At 39.8% G+C, this 21627-nt stretch overlaps 1 protein-coding gene across 4 annotated transcripts in view; it reads left to right on the top strand.

Annotated features, from left to right (window-relative positions):
• PIGK (phosphatidylinositol glycan anchor biosynthesis class K) overlaps positions 1 to 21627 on the top strand; it is a 61725-nt gene that overhangs the window by 2608 nt on the left and 37490 nt on the right. For all 4 annotated transcript variants that reach the window (XM_064665518.1, XM_064665519.1, XM_064665520.1 and 1 more), the window contains exons 3-9: positions 969 to 1060; positions 3998 to 4133; positions 5414 to 5525; positions 5875 to 5971; positions 6311 to 6428; positions 7189 to 7299; positions 10912 to 11084. In XM_064665518.1, the coding sequence (XP_064521588.1) occupies positions 969 to 1060; positions 3998 to 4133; positions 5414 to 5525; positions 5875 to 5971; positions 6311 to 6428; positions 7189 to 7299; positions 10912 to 11084 (839 nt within the window). The remainder of the gene's footprint in view (positions 1 to 968; positions 1061 to 3997; positions 4134 to 5413; positions 5526 to 5874; positions 5972 to 6310; positions 6429 to 7188; positions 7300 to 10911; positions 11085 to 21627) is intronic.

Genomic DNA, 21627 nt, shown 5'->3' with positions numbered 1-21627 from the left:
TCAGCTAAATTGGACACAGTTTTCAGAGCTTTAAATTTTGCTGAAAGGCAAATGTTCTCACAGACTGATTCCTGTGGGCTTTTTTGGAGTTCCTAATTGGCAGGATGATCAAGACACCAGGGGATCCTTTCAGGCTGAATTTTTATAATTACTCAAACTACTACTCAGTTCTTTTTATGAGAAGACTAGAGGAAAGGATGCTACGTCGTGTAACTTAAAGCTCCACATTTAAAACTGCAAAGTTAAAAAACTGTCCAAGTACTTTTTTCTCCGTTTTTGTGGTTTTAAAGTCACCTCTTCTTGTAGAAGTTTTTGAAATCTCTGAATCAGAACAATGTCTGATTTAGGGAGTTTTTAAATCCAGGAATGGCTGAGTCCTGACCCTTTACCTGTTAGAACAGTAGAAACTCAACTCCCTCGAGGTTTCTGAGAATTTGTGCTCAGGTTTTGGTTAGAACTCACTTAGCTCTTACTTTATTACATTTCACTCCTTAAATGCAAATGTCCTCAGTGTATTTTCCCCAGCGTGTGTCTTCTGCATGAATTCACTTATGCCTTTGTGCAAGAATGCTCTCAGAATGGGTTTCCTATTGAGATGAGGCCTCTTCCTTTGATTTTTAATTCCGTTTGCTAAGGAGAAAGCAAATGAAAAAATTTAGCTTATCCACTTACTATTGCTGAATTATTCCCTAAAGTACCACTTTCTATACTTAGTTAGGGTTTATGACAATTTTTTCATGAGTCAGTATGCTAATAACTTTTTTTTTAAACTTTTATTTTCAGTATTTCTTTGCTTTGGCACACCAAAGATTTATATATCTTATGTCTTGAGTTTCATGGTGTTGCCTTGTTCTTCCTGATTTGTTACTATTTTTACTATTCCTGTAATTGTGGTCTTCAGATGCAACGTGCCAGGCCAATTAGTATCTTTTACGTTATTTAATATGCTTTTTTTCTTCCTTTTCAAGGTGTGTACGTCTCGATTCTGGTTTAATTATCGTCATGTGGCAAACACTCTCTCAGTATACAGAAGTGTCAAGAGACTGGGCATTCCTGATAGGTGAGGGGACCTTGGTGAATCCAATTCCTTGCAAATGTGCCATGCTGTCTGCAGCAGGATAGAAATACATTTATCTTCCCAGTTTAACTGGATGAAAGCAAAAAGGAAGGATGCAGTCACATCAGTTACGTTGAAAAGCGCAGCAATGTTGTTCAAAAGGAAAAGCAAAAAGTTAATGTAGTAAAACTCCCACTTGGAACAGGCTAATTAGATCTGGCCCCTAAAATGTAGCACTTGGTAAATTGGTGAAAGCATAATGGGAAAATTGATAAATGCACTCAGCAATGACAGTGCTACTCCGAGATATGGCTCTTGCTGTACTTTAATTTCCTTTCAGCGTGGAGATGTTGATAACTCTGACTGTACAAAGGTATCAGGCTTCCACATCTGCAGCCACACCGAGTCCTTAGACTAAAGGCTTTGACCAGAGCAACTTCTGCATAGTGAAAATTGCCTTGAAAAAAATCTGTTTTGCATGATTTGTTTTACAGAAACAAGTAACTTTGTCGATGTATGTGCTTCTCTCGTGATAGCACAGTGGTTAAAATGGCACCCCTTCTTTCACAACAGGAGCAGGAAGGTGAACAAACTGTTCTGAAGCATCTTTTAGTTGTGTTCCTGCTGGAAGGAACCTCTTGGCACTGTTCCATCCAGCTGTTTTGCACTGCAGTTTACTCAGAGCTGTGGAAGTGAGTTTTAGGCACCAACATCCATTGAATAATAGACTGAATATATTCCACTGAATATATATATATATATATACTCCATTGATTATATGTGCCTGTAGGCTCCTGTGGAAATCCTGATGGTCCTGGTTTTTAATGTTAGTGTAGAGGGCTGGTAGTTTCTCCAGCATGTCTGCCTAAAGAAGGGTGTCCTGCTTTGTCATTGCAAAATGTATATTCTGCTGGATTAAATTTGGATGGCATTTCTTTTTTTCCCCAAGTCCAAAACTGTATTATCTGGAGTCCCCAGTTAGCTTCCTCTCAACTCTGAATGCAGTGGCAGTATCATCCTCTTTTCTCTGTTTATTTAAGAAATAATAAAAAGAGTGACTTTCTAGTTTTTTTGAAAGAGGGGAATTCGAAACCTAATTTTTAAAAGCCTTTGGGGGCTGTAAATCGAAGGGAAAGCACTGCTGTGGGCTGAAAGCACAGAAATGTGGCTTTTGGTTTTGCACATCTCACTCAGAAGCATCTGTCTTCTCTCCTGTGCAGCCTTTGAAGCACAGGTGCCCGAGGCACTGCCTTAGAAATTCTTTCACTGGTTCTGCCCTTACCTGAGAGCTTTCATCTGCTTTGCATCCATCTGTCTGCACTGTTGAGGTCACAATAGGTGGCAGTTTTTGAAGTGCTGCAAAAACTGCAGCATGGCTGGAGAGTTCTGTTTTTCAGTAGCCTGAGCCATTTCTTACCCATATCCAAGGTTCTGGAAATTAATCTTAGAAAGCCAGCAGTGCTTTAGGCTCATGTTTAAAATAAGACATAGGAGAAGACATATTTTTTACTATTTGCAGCAATTTTTTACATGGATTTGAACATGTTTCTTCCTTAGACAAACTTGCTTTATCTGTTTTTCTTTCTTTGCTGCAAGACTTCCTTCAAAATATTGACAAGACAAAACAAACAAACCAACAAACCCCCTACAAAACAAAATTCTCAAGAAATCTCATAATCACATCTTAAAAATAAACATTTATCCTGATTCTTGGGGTTGGTTGTTTTTGGAGGGGTTTGTGCCATAGGCTTATTTTGAATGGAACTGTGTCAATTTGGTGATTTAAATACGTTTGTCCTCCAACAACAAAACATTAGGAAGATGATTTGTCCTCCTCTGGCTTCTGTCATCACGGCTTCATATTTATGCCAGGATTTTATGTCCATTGAAAAAGTTTACTTTATTTTTGAGGACTTATGTTAATTTGGACAGCGTTTCTTTCTCATTTTTTCTTTTATTTTTTTTGGTAGACTGTGGAACATATCAGCACTTCAAAAGAATAATTTTACTCTTAAAGTACTCAAGCTGACCTACAGGTGAACGATGACAAGCACAGGAATGGTGTTCAAGGAGCAGGACACAGTTTAATTTAGAATTGTGTCCCCGAGAGTCTGAATTAAACAGCATTCTCTGGAGGATAAAGCTTTGCTTTTGTAAACATTGTTTGGGAGAATACCAGGATCCCAGTCCAGGAGGGGACTTGTTATTTCATATTTCATATTTTGACCCAAATCTGACCCTGCCAGGTGAAATACAGATCTTTTGGGTGCATGCACACTGGAACAGCTTTGTTACACACGGAATATGCTGGGTTTGTTTTTTTCTTGGTACTATGAAATGGCAGGTTGGTTTTTTTTTTATTTTGCACTATAAAGTCAACAAATTGTCTAATGTCAGCCCACTTGTGTTCTTCAGGAAAATTCCATTAGTACAGGTAATCATAGAGTATCAGATGTAGTATAATGCTTTCAGAAATGTTCAGGAGCTCCTCAATTTAATTAAAAATTATCACAGTGTTTTTAATTGATCTACCTGAGAAGGTGCACACGTGCTGTTATTTCTTCTCTGGTGCTGCATGAAATGCTTTAGTGCCCTATAAAAATCTCCAGCTTTTTTTATTAAGAGTTCTGTCACCCTAGGTCCTGGCAAGCCTGTATCCTAAAGTTTCCAATGTCAGATACTCTCCTGCTCATCTTTGGCCTGGCTTAATCCTGTAGATAAATAACATCCAGCTGCATTTCCATGTGTGATATCTTCATTACAGTGAGGATGTGCATAAGGAAACAGGATATAACCAAGCAAAGTTTCACTTGCAGTTCCAGGAACCTTGTTAATGTTATAAGCTCTTGCTGTAACCATCAAACAGCATTGCTGTAATTTCTGTTTGACTGTTATGTGAAAGTAGAGTGGCTGAAATGTTTTTGTGTTATTTTTCCATAGCCACATTGTGCTGATGCTGGCAGATGACATGGCCTGTAATCCCAGAAATCCCAAACCAGCCACTGTGTTCAGTCATAAAAACATGGAGCTAAACGTCTATGGAGATGATGTGGAAGTGGATTACAGGAGCTATGAGGTAACTGGGCTTTAATTCAAACACTGGGCCTTTACTTCTTAGTGTTGGTTCAAAGATTTATGCAGCATCTGTGAAATCTGAGGAAGAGTCTTCCTATTCATATTACTGATTTTGGGCTGGGCTTTTATTATCAACTGATGGGTTTAAAATACACATCCCTCTCCCCACTGATCTTTGGGTTTGTATTTGAAGTTTATCTTATTTGAAGTTTATTGTGCTGGAAACATGTTAAGTGTGCTGGCTATTTTAAATCCACAGCTGAAAGTATGTATGGAACTCCTCGTGTGTGTTAGGAATACAATCACATTACTGAAATTTCTCTTCTTTGGAAATGACTGTTCAGTGTCTCATCTTGTAAACACTTAAAACTACCATGAAAATTTGGAGTGCAGGTGAAGTGTTTATTAGGGAGACCTACTTAAATTCCTAGTCTTTAGCATATACTTTTAAAATAAAACAAAAGCTCTAACCTAATCATTACCATAAAGTAATTACTATAGAAAAATCTTCATTCTGACACCTTTTGTATAGTATTCCTTCAAACAGTGTCTTTATCAGTTGGTCTTAAATTAGACATCAATTTCTTGGTTTAATTGTGCTGTGTAATCATTACTAAAGCTTTATAGGAGCATATTTCAGCATATAGTAGATTTTTTTTCCTCTGAAACTTTATGGGAAGAAGTGAAGGCACAACACTGCAATACAGATACACTCATGAAATAGAGAAACATGTTTTGTTTCTGATTTTGGATTTGTTGCTGGCATTTGAGCTGTGTGTGTGTACATGAAGTGGTGTTTTGGAGGCTTTGTTGCAGTCACCATCCAGGTGGGGTGTACTGATCACTCAGACTTATGTAACACAACTGTTTTTCCTTTTGTGAGTCGCAGAGGGAATTCAAACTTATTTTTCCATGGTAACACACCCTAATGTTGGAGCATTTTGTGAGTCCGTGAGCCACTTTGGCAGAATGACCCTGTGTGCTGACAGGTTTTCAGATCAATGAGAACCCATTTAGAGATGATAATGGTGGGAGACTTATTGGATATAATAAAGCAGCAGTTTGATGTCAATGGAATAAAGTGAAAGGCTCCACCTGATTGTGAACCTGCAGTGAAACCTTAAACAGAAAATATCTGCTTATGCAGTTTATACCATGCAATATTATGTCTGTTTAGATATGCTGCATATTTTAGTGTTCTGTTACTTAATTTCTGTAACCCAGCCTATAGCTGATCAATATTCTTACCTTTAGAAAATGACTTTGTGCTTCTATTCACAGGTTACTGTTGAAAACTTCTTGCGAGTGTTAACGGGGAGAATCCCCCCAAGCACCCCACGGTCTAAACGTCTCCTTTCTGATGACAGAAGCAATATTCTGATATATATGACAGGTAATTACAGCTTTCTGTGTGCAATTTATTGGTGTTTGTTGTTCAGTCAGGTGGGTTTGTTGAAAGCATCACTAGTCCAAATGAACAAAAGGATCAACAAAAAGAGGTTTTTTTGTTTTTAGCATGTCGTACAATTAAGGGAAAATGTCTGTAAGGCATTACTAAGCCAGTGTAGGTTCCATTTGAAGTGGTGTATGGGTATGGGTGGTGTTCTTACTGTATCAGTTTATTCTGCTGGACTGTCTGTGGAGAAAGAGAAGTGTGTTTGCCTTATTTCAGAAAAATGGTCCCCCCGGCTGATATCTTCCTTTAATCTACACTCTTGTCTAACTTCTGATTTTTCTGTCAGGCCATGGGGGAAATGGTTTCCTAAAATTTCAAGATTCTGAAGAAATCACAAATGTAGAACTTGCCGATGCCTTCGAACAAATGTGGCAGAAAAGGAGGTAAGAAATGAGCATTATTTAGACATTAAATACTGTATTTCCTGTACATACCCAAAGGCTTACTGGTAGGCCTTGCTTACCTGCAGCAGTGATACTGTCTGTTGTCCAGAAAATCGCATCAAAGTTTGCATTCAGAAAGAAGAGTTGTTTTTTGCTTTCAGCTTCCTGCAGTTAGAGCTGGTCAAATGAATTGCTTTGACTAAACTCACATCTTAAAACCAGTCACTGGGAATTCTGCTGTTCCTTGGGTTCCTGGCAGCTGTCCTGGTAACTAAAAAACAAAGTGTCTATATGTTGTTTAAGTAGAAACAGCTAAGGAGGCTGTTTTATTTCTTTCAGGTACAATGAGTTGTTGTTTATTATTGATACTTGTCAAGGAGCATCCATGTATGAACGGTTTTATTCCCCTAACATAATGGCCTTGGCTAGCAGCCAAGTAGGAGAAGATTCTTTATCAGTAAGTACATTTATGTGATCCTGAAGACAATTTTCAGAAAGCTTGAGTTAAAAGCACAGTTCCTCTTGACCTTTAAGTAAAAATTTCCCCTGCAATTTGCTGAACTCTAAGGTATTTAGTTACACAGTGTCATTTTGACAAAACTTGTAAGTGTACTTTTCCTGCCAGCTTTTGTGTGCTGGCCCAAAGAACCAGGCTAATGATGGATTTCTGTGCTTGCTGGCCAGCTTAAGCACTTTCTAGGGTAAGAAGAAATCTTATGGGAAGACTGCTGAGGGATGTGTGTGATGAATATTCAATTTAGGATTTACTACCCGTGATAGAAATCAAAACAAAACACTGCCTTTCACCTGCTGTAATTATGTCCCAGCTGAATTACAGAAGGAGCAATAGGAGAGATCTCAGCCAGACCAAAACCAGCAGGTCAAGATTACCTGGACCCCTGGACACACTGGCTGTCCCAGCCCTGTTCTCAAAGTCCTAAGCAGGTCAGGGCAGCCCACAAACCTGTGCTGGACCATTAAGAAGAAGGGTTCCCACCTTTCTTGAAAACAGAGATATTACCAGAATTATACATAAACTGTATTATTCAGCTTATCAGCAGTATGTTGCTTCACAGGTAGTAATTTTCTTTGCATAATTTGCCTAAGAACAAAAAAATTATTCCTAACTTCTGTAACGTGCTGTTACATTCTGTTCCCTCCTGAACACACAGTTCTCTCCTGCAAATGCCCAGTAACTGTTGTGTGTTGTTTTTAAGCATCAACCTGACCTTGGGATTGGTGTTCATCTTATGGACAGATACACCTTCTATGTACTGGAGTTCTTGGAAGAAATTCATCCAGCCAGTCAGACAAATATGAATGACCTGGTAGGTAGAATACTCAACAGTCATGAATATGCTAATGACTTTAACAGTTTCAAAACTTAATCTATTTTGTCTGTAGGGTTCTCCAAATGCTTTCTGGGCTCCCGCTGTTTCTCTTTGGGGAAGGGTTTTTTTTTGCCATTGTTAAGTGTAGTTGTGTAACACTTCAAGGATAGACAGTGGCTTGCTGGCTACAGACAAAATTAACTAGAATTAGCCAGATTTTGTTTTTTCATTGAAATATTAGTAAAGTATTCATTAAATATTAATTTCAATAGAATGCAGTATTTGTGTGTGAAAAATGATAGTAGGAGGCTTCTAAAGCCACCTTAAATGGATAGCAGACATTTTCCAGTTGTGGAAAGGCAGGCATTGGTGTTGTTTTGCAAAGGTGATTTAACAGTTACAGTTCTAACTGTGTGATCACAAATGCCTGCAGAGACTAATTTGTCTGTATATCTGCTTAGATTCCAGAGCAAGATATGTCCAAATTCATCAGTGTTTGGACTTCATTATATTAAATGTTATTGTAAATCTCAGGTATGAGGCAGAAGGAAAATAAGAAGCCAACCAGAAAACCTGTGACAAAATTTATGGCAGTGCCTCTGTAGCAGTGAGATGACATAAAAAGTAACCTTATTTTCTTTACCCTATTAACCCTTTATACCTGTTGCAGTGTTAGTTTCCTGTAGTTGTGCATTATGCTTTGGTACCTTGTAGCTGTAAATCCTGATGTGCTGTGTCAGGGCTCCAAGAGCCAGCACTTCCACAACACCCTGCCTTTGATTCATTTCTGTAAAAGGAGCAGCTGCTCAGAATTTTGATGCCACTCTCTGTCTGCAGAGGACAGTGTTAGCCTGGCTGCTACACGTGTGGTAGAATTCTCTCTGAACAGCCCACACTTGACAGATTTTATGTTGATACAGAATTGATTCAGCAGCTAAGATTCAAGGTTCTTTTACTTCCATGGGAATGAAATTCTGCCCTATAATTTAATACCTTCTGATTATGGGATACAGATAACTTCACAATAAATCTTGGTAAAGAAGAGTGTGCAAATTCTTTATTGATTCAGTATCTTCTTCTAGCCTGTTCATTCAAATAGCACTGTAGAGCAGAAAATGAATTTGTGTTAATTAAAAAAGGTCATAAAAGGGAACAGCACTATCTACAGTGTAAGACACCATCTGGGAAGTGGTGTAGCTGGTCTAGCCAGCAGAATGTTAATCTGGTAGTTGAGGAGTGTAGAAATTTGTTAGCTGGCCAAGCAGTTTACCTTCTGAGCTCTTTGGAGAAGATACCAAATTGTGTGTTTGTTTTTGCTTATATGCCAAATAGGAGAAGTAAATTCCTTACATCGGGTAAGTCATCTTATCACACACCATTCTGCTGATTGGTGTTCTGGGAGTAAAAGAGAATGGACTCAAATATATCCTGATTTGTGATGATGGGGCTCTGAGTGACCCAGTGTGTGGTGGGAGGTGTCCCCACTCATGGCAGGGGAGCAGAACCAGATGATCTTTAAGGTCCTTTCCAGCCCAGGCCATGCTGTGATCGTGTCCTGAGCCATGACCTGCACGTGTTTCAGCAAACACGACCACTTGATTTTGAGTTGATGCTTTCCAGGGCTTCATCTAAGAGTTTCAAAATGACATATGGTTAGTCCAGGGTAAGGATATAAGCCTGTTTTTTTGCCAACACTTGTAGGGGATACTTTGGCACTGGAATGCACTGTTAGTGTCAGCTGGTTTAACAGTAAAGACCTACTGCTTATCCAAGTCTGATTTATTTATTTTAATTTAAATTAATGCTTTCCAAGCTCAGGATAACTTAAGTTTTTGGCAAACTAGCTTTAAAATTAACTGATGTTTAGTTGTTTCATCTTTTTATATGTCAAATGTCTGCTCTTTTAGAAGTACTGTGTATTTGTTACACTGCTTCTCTTTACTTTTCTCTAACCACTCTTGAAACAGCTTCTCTTCACATCCAGCTAAGGTTTGGATATTGCATTCCTGCAAAGAATGAGACATCTTTTTTCACAATCTACTCCACCTACTCCCCACCTGCTCCATCTGTGTTGCTAAGGGATAGCATAAAGCTGTGCAAATGACTGGCTTTAGGTTTGATCACAATTCTCAGAAAGTAAAGACTAAACTGAAATGTCACACATTTGAACTTTTAAAATAAGATTCAAATAAATTTCTAAATGAGATGTCATTTGTCATAAAGTAGCTGAAATTGTTGTTAAGAAAATTCAAGATAACAAAGTTCCCATGTTGGGGGAATTGTTTAGCTCTGTTAGAATAGAATCTGTTTGTGAAAATCACTTGGAGAATTTAAGATTAAGAAAGAGGAGCACCCATGTGGAGAGCATCCTTCTTAGTCCTGTGTGATAAATCTATTGTGTTAAATACTCTGTGTTGCTGGGATGTACAAGGACTCACATAAACCAGCACTGTTACCAGGAGATCAATGGACAGCAGCATTTCCTCTGGAGACTCTACCTAATGGTGTGTCCAGTAGGGTTGTGGTTTAATTGTAAGGTTTGAGTTTCTCTGATGATTGAAACATGAACTCAGCTTTCCACACTCACCAAGGAGTCTGGAGAAAGCCTTAGGCTGCTTTTCATGGTACTTGTAGCATTTTTAACAAAAATACAGGCCAGTTACTATTTATGATACTGCATTACATCCATTAGAAGATTGCTTGAAATAAAGAAGCTCTGCATCTGTGAAATATTTGAGACTTTTGTGGTGAGTGTGGTGGGATTGTGCAAAGCAGCATTATGTCCAAAATGCATTGGTATTGCCTTGAATGTCTACATAACAACTTTGTTACTTAAGAGGCATGCTGTCCTGGCTAAATGCTACAATAAATCTGTTACTGAGATCTTTATATAGAATGGAGTCCAGTGAAAACAGTTTATTAGTGCTGTGTGTGTCTTCCAGGTGTTGCAGGGTGTGTTGGACATGGGGCATCTGATATGTAGACAAAATACATGAGTAAAATAAATAATATGGTGTTTAGCTAATTTGTGGGTTTCACAGGATGTCTCTGTGAACTTAATGTACATAAGGCACCTTTGATATTTGAAGATCCTTATTCTGCATTAATTTGCGAGCTGAAAATTAGAAACAAGACTGATGGGGTTTTTTTCTGATCAAAATGTAAATTCTTGCTTCTTTATGAAACCTTTAACATAGCTACTTACCAAAGTTTGTTTAATCTTGCATGCCTCCCTTTGGTAAATATGAAGAATTAATCCCCACTGGTGACTTCAGGAAGGTTATAGAAGCATTACTGCATCTATATTCAGAAATATATTCGTGCCTTTATCAGTTAGATGTAATTGATGGTTGGCTTTCACAGAAGCATTTCTAAACCCAAATATAGTTATTGTGAGGATAAAGGTTTTCTGAAATGCATAATCAAGATGTTTATGCCTTTAAATGTTTTTGTTCAACCACCTTTTTCGGTTATGGAGCTTTTTCTGAAGTCAGTGCAAGTTTTGTGTGTCATTTATCTTTCTTTTCGTAGCAATTCCGTTTTGGAAGGTGTGTGTAGAGACTCTTGATGAGTGGGGGACAGGATGTGATTGTCCATCTCGGTTTCCAGTTTCAGGTCTGTCCAAAAAGTCTGTGTGTTTCCACCCCTGGGCATCGAACCGATCTCTTCCAGCGGGACCCTCAGAACGTTCTGATCACGGATTTCTTCGGCAGCGTGCGCAAGGTGGAGATCACCACAGAGACCATTGCTCTGGACCGGGACCCGGCTGCTTTTGAAAGCAAGTAAGTAGTCGTTGTTTAGGCTTGGTTTGTACAGCTCTGTGCCACAAAACCAAAGCAGTCGTGTAACTGTCGAGGAAAAAGAACTCTGGTTTCCTGTCGTTTATTACAAAGAATCAGGGAGTGACAAGAAGCTGAACATGAGCCAGAGTGTGCCCAGGTGGCCAAGAAGGCCAATGGCATCCTGGCCTGGATCAGGAACAGTCAGGATATTAGAAAGAGAAACAGGTTAGATATTAGAAAGAATTTCTTTACAGGGAGGGTGCTCAGCCATTGGAATGGGCTGCCCAGGGAAGTGGTGGATTCTCCATCCCTGGAGGTTTTTAAGAAGAGACTGGATGTGGCATCAGTGCCATGGGCTGGGAACCACAGCAGGGTTGGATCAAGGGTTGGACTTGATGATCTCTGAGGTCCCTTCCAACCCAGCTGATTCTGTGATTCTATGACATGGACGTCCTGCTGGGAGAAAGTTGGGGCTTGTCAGCTGAAAACTTTGCTTAAAAGTGCCTGCCCCTTTATTCAGGCTTGTAAATAAATGCTGCTCAAGAGCAAGGTGTGGATGTCAACAACAGGAGAATTAGTCTAGAATTTTGTTTCTGCCTTAACGTTTCTTCTTTAGTGCTCAGGAACATTTAGTTCCTGTAAATTCCTGCTCGTGATAGTTTACTCCCTCAGGTAAGCTCCGAGTACAAGCCATCGATGAGTTGTTTGCTAACAACCAGCTTTTTAATACATGTTTTGTTTCTGTTCTGTGAGTTCTCTGGCTTTTGACATTTTCCTGTCCTGGGAATTTCTGTTGCTGAGATGCAGTGATCCGTTTGATTAAAATTTCTGGTGCAAGTTCATTGATAGGAGTTGTAACGGGGCTGCTGCTGCTTTGTGCATGAATAAAGAAGTATAAACTTCTTTGTATTTTTGGGATTCTGTTGCCACCTATTGGGAACATGCAAAGGAAGATGTGCTTGTTCTTTAGAGTTTATATAACATTGTACTTCCATTTCTGTTGCATCTTTTATGTTTCATCATACTGCCCTGTAGGAGGGGGAAAACAAAGGACTGAACTAACGTGCTATATGAGGGATGAAATACTGCTCAACACATAAATTTATGTAAATCATTGTCTACCTTGTTTACTGTTGCTCAAATAAACAAGCTAGTGGATAGCAGCTTTATTTATTTTAAAGGTACCATTAACTCCAGTCCTCCCTACAAGGTTTAATGCATTTCTTATTTTATTTTCAGGCTGTATTTTTATCTGGATCACATGCATTAGTACATAGCATACCTGTCTTTCATTTTGTGACTCCTTAGCATAGAACACTGTCTAGTGACACTAAATTTGTTTTTTCACCGAAGAATAAAAAATCTTTTGGCAAGTAACAGACATTTTGCTAAGAAAAATCATGATGAAAACTTACCTATGTGGGTTTCTAATTTGTGGGTGATTAAATGGAGAAATAGATTTTGGAGGACTTTAATGTTCTGAGGCAGGAAATTGGTTGGAAGTTTCAGCTTTTATTTTTGTGTTAGTTTGGTGTCAGTAAATGAGGGGTTTTTTTTGGTGTCTGACACTACTGGATTGGACACGTGGAAGCAATGTTGAGAAATGGGCACTCAGGACAGAGAGGAATATTATCCTTGTGAAGTGCTCTGATATTTAATGGAAGCTGTATTACATTATCATGGCAATTCCACTTCAGTTAAGTTGGTGAACTTGGAAGGGATAGAGGGACATGCTGGTTTAATATCTGAATAGTTCTCCTTTAGCTTGAGAGAGTCTTTGGGAATGTGTCCACCTGGGAACTGAAGCACACAGTAGCAGCTCATGGAATACTGCCTCTTGTCAGGAATGTGTGGGGCCATTTTTAAGTGGTCTTGTAGTGCAAGTTATTCACTGAACTATATTCAGATACAATTTTCCAAAAAAGTGCTTCAGTTCTTGGTTTGTTGTTACCACTTTGAAAGAGTTTATGGACAATATGTTTTTAATGGAGGAGAAAGTATGGAGTTTGTAAAAGTGCTGAGAAGTTGTAGTATAACTTTATAGGTAGTGATGTGGAGTGCTTAATGAATTCCTTAAACAGAATCCTGAGGTCAGTACATTGTGGTGTGACAGCTCTGTTTAGCTACAAAAAATTTAGGAATTACAGCTCGAAGTGAATTCATTAATTAAAAATATTAATGCTTTTAAAAAATGCATTTTTGGAGGGTCTGATCTACAAGAACTAGTAACTCTGGTTTTAGTTAAAGAATGTTATAAACATCTATTTCTGAGGGTGTTGAGAAGGCAGAACACAAATTATGTGATTTTTGAATGGATTGTCCCAAATTAATGTAAGAATGACTCCAGAATGAAAGAATGTGGGTTCATATTCTTAACCTTCTCAACCATTCTGTGCCTTTTGGGAGTGCAATGGCTGTTGGCACTCTAATGTAAAAAAACTGGAGAAGGATGGGGCTGGCACAGCCTGGTTTATTCTTCTTGATATCACTGGGAGAGAACTAAACCAATCTTATTACAAATGAAATAATCCTTCCAAATTAGTTATGACTTGTTCATGCCCAACATTGTTTTAAAAGCCTTCCTGAAGAAGAAAAAACTCATGTAGAATTGAATTTGGGCCCTTAAAGGTTTTCAAGAAGTATTTCCCAAGAAGTAGCTGATAGATCACAAATATGATGTGTTACATTGGTTACTGAGTGTGCACATTTTATTTTTTTAGTATTTGGTATAGTTTCCAGGCTTCATTCCTTTATGAATCATGTCCTCTGTGTTTTATTCTTCACACAATATTAGGTTGATACCTTTTTTCTTTTCCTTTTACATACTGGTGGCAGTAGAATGCTGCAGAATATTTGTGTTACGAGCATGACCAGAAAATGAAATCCAGACTTGAGTTCTGACACAGTCTGAAGTAGTCTGTGTTAGATCTGATTTGTTTGTTTTAAAGCTGCAGGTGTCACATATGCAGATAAGGGCATTAAAAACCAACCAGACAAAAGAGATGAAGGAAGGTGCTGTCACGTGAGGCACGAACATGTATCGGGGTTGTACTGCCAGCAGACTGTTCGTGTTCTCATCTTACCCACTGCTGTGACTTTGCCAAATCTTCTCAATAGAAGTTTGTTCTTTTGTTGCACGATTGCTTAGCAATTACTTGGTAACACAGATCCACTCCCAAGCCCAGCGTGAGCTGTAGCTGTGCCACCAGATCAGAACTGGCAGCTCCGTGTTGGGCACACACCGGGACGTTTGACGAGAGAGGCCTTTGAAGTTCCCTCTGGCTTGGGCTGAGACTCTTACAAAGAACAACTACTAATTAACCAGGAGAAGAGGCTTTCTTTCTATCCACGTAGTGGTAGGTGAATATTTGCAAGTAAAAGCTTTTAAAAAATAAAGAGAAGGTTCCTCTGCTGTTTCCTTTCTTTGCAGAGGTTTCAGTCTAAGCTGTGTTCACTTCAAAGGGCTTGTTCTGCAGCTGCCTCAGTCCTGACTGGGTCTGTAGCTGCCAATTTTAGCAGAAAATCTGGCAGTCTAGGGGTTCTGGGGCTTCAACTGGTTGTGTTTTGTCTGGATCTCCATGCAAGTGCAAAGAGGCCACATTAAGGAGTAGAAGATGACCTGCATCTTTGGAGAAGGAGCCTTGCAGAGTTTGGAATATGTAATAAATTAGGAGTGTGTCGCTTAAACTTGGACTGTAACTCTACAGCCAGTTGGAAGAGTCTCCTTTTCGGTTCTTGTTGCGAGGAAAAGATCTGTATCAGCAGAAAGTGCTGGTAAAAATTGGGATGAATATTTCCCTCGGGGGTAGTAAGAAGTGAATTAAAGACAGCATCATATAAAACCATCCTCGTTTCATTGCTTTTGAGAATTAGGCTCTGTATTTAATACTTCTCTTATGAAGAATTGTGATACTACTGGCAGTGATTGTTTTCCTAAAAATAAATAAATTGGCCACTTGTGTTAGGAAGGATGCTTGTGTAACAGCATAATGATGAGTAATTGGTTCATTTGTTGTATGCTACTAGCTAATGTTCTCTCAGTCTGTTTTTTTTGTTGTTGTGTTAGTGTCTCTTTTCTGTCTTTTTACTGCCCTTTCTTCTTTTCAGTTTGATGTCCTTAATAAGTAAAGCTGCTGTTGTGTGTTCCTGAAGCCTTGGGGGATCCTGAACCAGTGGATTGATTGTTTGGCAAGTCGATGCTGTTTAGCTCAGTGGGCTTCCCTTAAAACTAAAGGGGCTGGGTTTGTTCCGAAATCCCAATTCAGCCTGTACCTGGTGCCTCAGATTTGTAGTTCTTTTAAGGTTTATAAGCCGTTTTTAGGACAAATTCGGGGCTAATTCTGAAAGCTCTCGTTACACGGACCCGGCCCGTTCCCGCGCGGTGCCGGCAGGTGGCGCCATCGCCCCACCGGGAGCGGGAATGGGATTGGATGGGATGGGGATGGGATGGGGATGGGATGGGATGAGGATGAAGATGGGATGGAGATGGAGGTGGGATGGGATGGGGATGGGATGGAATCGGGATGGGGATGGGATGGAATCGGGATGGGGATGGGGATGGGATGGAATCGGGATGGGGATGGGAATGGGGTGGGATGCAGATTGGGATGGGGATGGGATTGAGATGGAGGTGGGATGGGATGGGGATGGGAAGGGGATAGGGATGGAGATGGGATGGGGATGGGATGACGATGGGGATGGGAATGGGATGGGGGTGGGGATGGGGATGGAATGGGATGGGATGGGATGATAGGGCTTTGGGGCACCCAGCCCTCGCCCCCCTTGTGTGACCCAGCTGAAGTCAGCCGGGCACGGAAAGGAGGAGCTGGGCTCACTTGTTGCTTGGTGTGAATTTGAGGGGGTAACAGCAGGGGTTTATCTGATTTTCCACTTTTCCTGCTGGTCAGCAACCTCGTGGAGATGTAACTGTTTCAGTTTCAGAGTAATGTAAAAAGGGAAAAAGAACTTAAAAGGTATCAGGCCCCCCTTGAATTGCCAGGGAGGTTAAGAAGCCATTAATTCCAGGCAGCATTGTTCTTCCACAAACATTTTGGATGGGTTTCATAACTTATTACATGAAGCACACCAGTCAGTTACACAGGCACTGTATTTTCCTCTGATGTCTTACACATTTATTCTGTTTTAATGGTAAGTGTGGATTTTGTGATCCATTCGTGTTTTGATAACCTGAAAGTAATTAAAGATGGGTGAACTAATACTTGCTCTTAAATATTATTGCTATATTTCCTAAAGTATTTTTAAAATATATTTGGGGTTTCATTGCTTGCTTAAAGATAGTTCAATGTGCACATATCCACATATACCTATACTCCTATAGCTGTAAGTGAAAAAGATCTTTTCAAGGTAGTGCAACTAAAATGAATATGAAGGGTATAGAAGGAATAATTATATAGGAGGGTACAATCTCAGTAGTATAACATCTGTATAAAATAAGGATGAATGACAATATCAAAAGAAACTGCAGGTATAAATCATGTTGGGGAGACTTTAAGTACTCTAAAGTGTTATGCTTGGTAATTATAGTCCCTGTTTAGCAAGATATTTCAAAAAGCAGCTTTGAACAATATATTATTTATTCCTTTGAAAGTATTTCTTTGACCATGCTTTGTGCCAGAAAAAAAAAAAAAGTTTTGTTTCAAAACTGTAGCTCTTGAGTCAGGTTCCCTTTGGTCTGATGGTTTTTCACCCCTTCTCCCACATTTTTGTTTTATGTGGCATCTTGCATTTCTTCTATGAGAAACCTTCAACTATTGGTACCAGACTGTGCTTCTATCATTTCACATTTTCAGTACAAGGCTACTTTGCTGAACCTATATATAGTTATTCATACATATAATTTTAATAGACTTTGACAGCAAAGAAACCTCTTGGTCTGTAGAGGTAGTGTGAAGCAGATGCAAATCAATGGCAATATTTTTATTAACTTCAGCTTTTAATCAGGTCCAGAAGCTACATGTTCTTCATAAGTGACTTAGATGTGCCAGTGGACTGGCAGTGGACAGGTAATGTCTAAAATGGTTGCATGGCACATTTAGTGGGAGGTCTTAAGTATATCCAGTAGATTTTAAATCATTGAGATAGCTTGAAAATATCCATTAATCACAGAATGTTCAATCAAGGTCGTTTTTCTCCCCTTTCCCTCCTTTTTCCACTCCTTTTTTTCACCTTTCCTACGTAACATCCTTATTTTATTATTTCTTCTTCACCTCTTCTGTGTGATCTTTACCTGCTATTATTTTTGCAGTTGAGTGGGCTGCTTTATAATTGCAGTCTCCTGAAGTGCTTTTTAGTCTTTCTAGTGCTATTTATATGGAGGTCCTGGCTTGATTTTCTTGCTTTGCTGCCCAGGTGCTAAATATAAATTAATATCTGTTCTTAAGGTACTTCCGTAGCTGTGTACTGGATGTTTCTGCTGAAGGAGACCATGCAAGCAGCTGTAGAATTTGGCATAAAATCTGATCAGGAAATAGTTTCATGTAATTTTGGCATGTTTTCAGCACTCTGAGAGAACGTCAGTGTTTGTTAGGATACACTTCTTGTTAGGATACACTTCTGTGTGATTTCTGGGAACCAGAAAAAACTGGGGGCAAAGAGCAAACAGGCATCTGGAAGCAGCGATTATGGGACTCTTAATCTTTGGAATTTAGTGGCCAAGCACACATTAACATTCCTTATGCCCCAGAAATTAATCTGGGCATGTAACTGTGAAGTCTCTGAGGCTCAAGCAACATCACTGCTTTTGGTTTTATATGGTATTAAGCCATGTGAAAATGCTCTTAGTCTTTCCCCATTGTGAAAAAGCTTACACTTGATTTTTTTTTTGAGTACCTGAGGGATAACCTTCTGGATGGTCTGCCACTGAAAATTTGTGTCTTGCCCAAAGCTGTTGGAGAGAAAGGGGCAGTCTGCCTTCCCAACATATTTATATAACGATGGCTTAAAGACCATAAGCTGATCTCTGTCTGCATCTTCCAGCCCTCCCAATAGGAGAGACTTTTCTTAAGTCAGATGTTTGGTGAACCAAAGCTCCTAGAGCTGTTAAATTTATTGCTTGTAAATACAAGTCCTTGAAGCCTTCTTGTTGGTTTTCATAAAGCTGTGTGATGGACTGGAAGGCAGTGAGATGTTTCCCTGCACTGCTTATTTCTGAAGGCTCTGCTACACTCGGAGAAGTTACACTGCCCAGTGGGCATACTGAGGGCCCCAGAAGTGAAATGTAGATTGTGAAAGAAGAGCTGAACTCAAAAAAAAAAAAAAAAAAAAAGGCATTGCATTATTGCCAGGCATCTCTTTTTTATACAGTTAGCTCTTTGAATGGACCAGGGCGAATTTCTGCTGTCAGGGGAGCAGGAAACTCACAATTGCATCAAAGGATGGAGAGAAAACTCGAGGTGATTACAAAAGGCAATTCTGATCACATAAAGCACTGGATTTACAGATGGCTTGCTGAGCACTGTTTAATATTACTTTATAAAATGAGATTGTTTCATGTGTTTGGTCAAGAGTATCAGAAATCTATAGAAACTGTGGGAGGGGAAATAACAGATGCTGAATACGTCTACCAAAGTGCCCAAGCTACTAAAATTAATCTGCTAAGATTATTTTTTAAAATTTGTAGGACAGCAAAATATTACCTGTGTGGTAAGATTGATCTTTCAGGAAAATATAGTAATTCTGTAAACAAAGAATTTAGTGCAAAATGGGATTTATTCAGCATTTTTGCAGGCAGAATTCTGGTTGCATGATGGGTTGGTATTGGTAAATACCAGGAGAAACAAACAAGAAGTAATGAAGTACAACAGTGTTTTGTATCCCCTGAAGTGGAAAAAATAAAAATAAAGATGAAGGCAGGATACAAAAGGGAGCTGGAGCTGTTCTGGGGTTGGACATGTTGTAGTGTCTTTTGAATCCTAGCAAACTGAATTCAGTTGGCTCCAGTTTACTGTTTGGAGATTCCTGGGGCTGAAAGGGAATATAATTGCAACTGTGGATGTGCAGCTTTCCCAGAGTGGTCACAGCCCATCTCTATTGTGCCAGTTAAGAAAGCAACACTAAATTAGCCACAACTCTACATCATACTGAAAGAGAACTATAAAGGTGGAAAACCTCTTACTCATCTGCCTAGAGGTCAGATGTAATTTGGAACAGAAAGACAGGCAAGATTTCTCTTTTACAAAGTGAACTGGAAGTTGCTACTGCGTGTCTGAGTGTAGAGGTGTGTCCATACTCTGTAATGTAGCACCAGTTTATGTTTTTAATGTATTTATGTTTCTTATGGATGCGGGAATGGTTCAAATAATTGGACTTCCAAAAATGAAACCTTCAGATGATTAAGGGAATTCCCCTTTTGCTTTGTGCATACTATACACAATAGTGAAAGCACAGCATTACTTGAACAGCATTTTGATGATGGGCAGGAATGAGGATTTAGAAGCAAATTTGGAGAGGGAGAGCGTGTCTTCTTCCCATCCCTGCCAAGAGTTGAGATGTGAATAGTTCAATCCAGTAGTTCCCAAGAGAAGGCAAGACCACACTGGAGGCTAGAATCTCCTTTCCTGTGGGGAAAGAAAGAATAAATGTTGAGTATTGGTGTTCAGAGTTGCTTTAGTATTAATTCCTTGAATTATGTCATAGCTATTTTAAATTTCTATTCCTACTGGTTAAAAAAAAAATGTTACTGAAGTGTAGCTGAAGTACAAATTTATTCCACTGCTAAGGGAGTGGTTTATCAGAACCTGAAACCATTAAAAATGATGCACCTTCCCCCTGCTTTCTGTTGCTGGATTCTTAATTTTACAGTGGTATTTTCTGTGTAATTCTCTGTGTAATTGCTATGTGAAAAACGTACAAAAAAGTCAATGCTGGAGGGACCAGATGCAGAGGAAGAGACGGAATAATACTGACAGTGTATTGGTACAATTTTAGACACTGATTGAAGGATAAGGGAAAACACTGCTAATCTGTCAGAATAATCTTCAACAGATGATAATCTTTAAATTGATGGTGTATTTTCACTCTTTTATGTTTCTTATCTCAATATTTTAAAAAATGTTCATTACATTATTGGTTTTTCAGCAAGGAATGAGAAATGACAGACACTTGGATTCATGCAGCTTCCGAATGTGTGCAAGGGTACTGCATAGGAGTGGGTTACCTCTTGTACTTTGCAAAATCATAGAATCATAGAATCAGCTGGGTTGGAAAAGGCCTCTGAGATCACCAAGTCCAACCCTTGCTCCAACCCCACTGTGGTTCCCAGCCCATGGCACTGATGCCACATCCAGTCTCACTTTAAACACCTCCAGGGACGGTGAATCCACGCCCTCCCTGGGCAGCCCATTCCAATGGCTGAGCACCCTCTCTGGAAAGAATTTCTTCCTGATATCCAACCTGAACCTCCCCTGGCACAGCTTAAGATTGAGCCCTCTTGTCCTACTACTGGTTCCTGGGAGCAGAGCCCGATGCCCACCTGGCTCCCCCCTCCTGGCAGGGAGTTGTAGAGAGTGATGAGATCTCTGAGCCTCCTCTTCTCCAGGCTAAAATGTTTGAATTCACACTTAACGTGAGGAATCTGAGTACCCTCATCAAGTTCAATTAACCATTACTGAAAGTGGTTTTGCTGTCCTGAGACATGTTCTTAAGGCAAAGCTGGATTCGTTTATTCTGCTTAGAAAAGCCAAACTGGCTGTCAGGGGAGGCCACTGGAATGTGTCAGCCCTGTCCCGACCCCACAGCGGGCTGGTCCTGGGTACTCTGGGGACCTGTTTCTGACAGGTCTGCTGCCCTCCCTGGGAAGGGATTGCCTGCAAGCAGAGAGCAGATGGTCCTTGAGCCCTCACTGAGGGCACTGTGTGACAGAGGGGGCAGAGTTAATCCGTGGCCAGGCCGTGCCAGCCCGCGTGGCTGAGGGTGTCCTGCTGAACAGCCCAGTTTGCTTCCCAGCTTGCACAGACCCCATATGGGCTCCAAGAGGGACAGGAGGGCTGGGGCTGCTTGCTGCCAATATGTTTTCCCCATGGCTGCCTTCCTGGAACTGCAGTCTGGGGCGACTGTTCTGCTGGCAGCAGCTTTCCAAAACTAGGGACAAATCTGGCTTGCAGATTATCCATCTGAATTTCTTCCTGAGCAGCACGGCGCTCTGAAGGGTAGGAATGGTTGGATTTTCTATGCAGTTGGAAAGATTAGCTAAGTGTAAACTGCATGAAAGGAGTAGATAAGAGTATGTTTTTCCTCTGGTTCCACAGTAGCTATTTAAATTTGACAGGTGCATATAATATTATAGTTGTATTAAATAATTTGAGTGAGATAAAAGTCAGAAAAGGTTACTCGTATTCCTGAATGATTTCTGGTCCTGTGTTACATGCAAGTGAGACATGTTGCCATAGACAATGCTTCAGCTGCTCTAAAATTTCAGTAGTATATTTTCTATTTGATAATAGGACAAAAGTTACACCTCTAAATAGTTAGCAATTTATAACTCATTTTGGTTTGTGAGAATAGAGTGAACCCTCTAGTTACTGTA

Source organism: Pseudopipra pipra, chromosome 9 (genome assembly GCF_036250125.1).
Source record: "Pseudopipra pipra isolate bDixPip1 chromosome 9, bDixPip1.hap1, whole genome shotgun sequence".
NCBI classification, from domain to species: Eukaryota; Metazoa; Chordata; class Aves; order Passeriformes; family Pipridae; genus Pseudopipra; species Pseudopipra pipra.
This window is presented reverse-complemented; position numbering and strand designations above follow the sequence as displayed.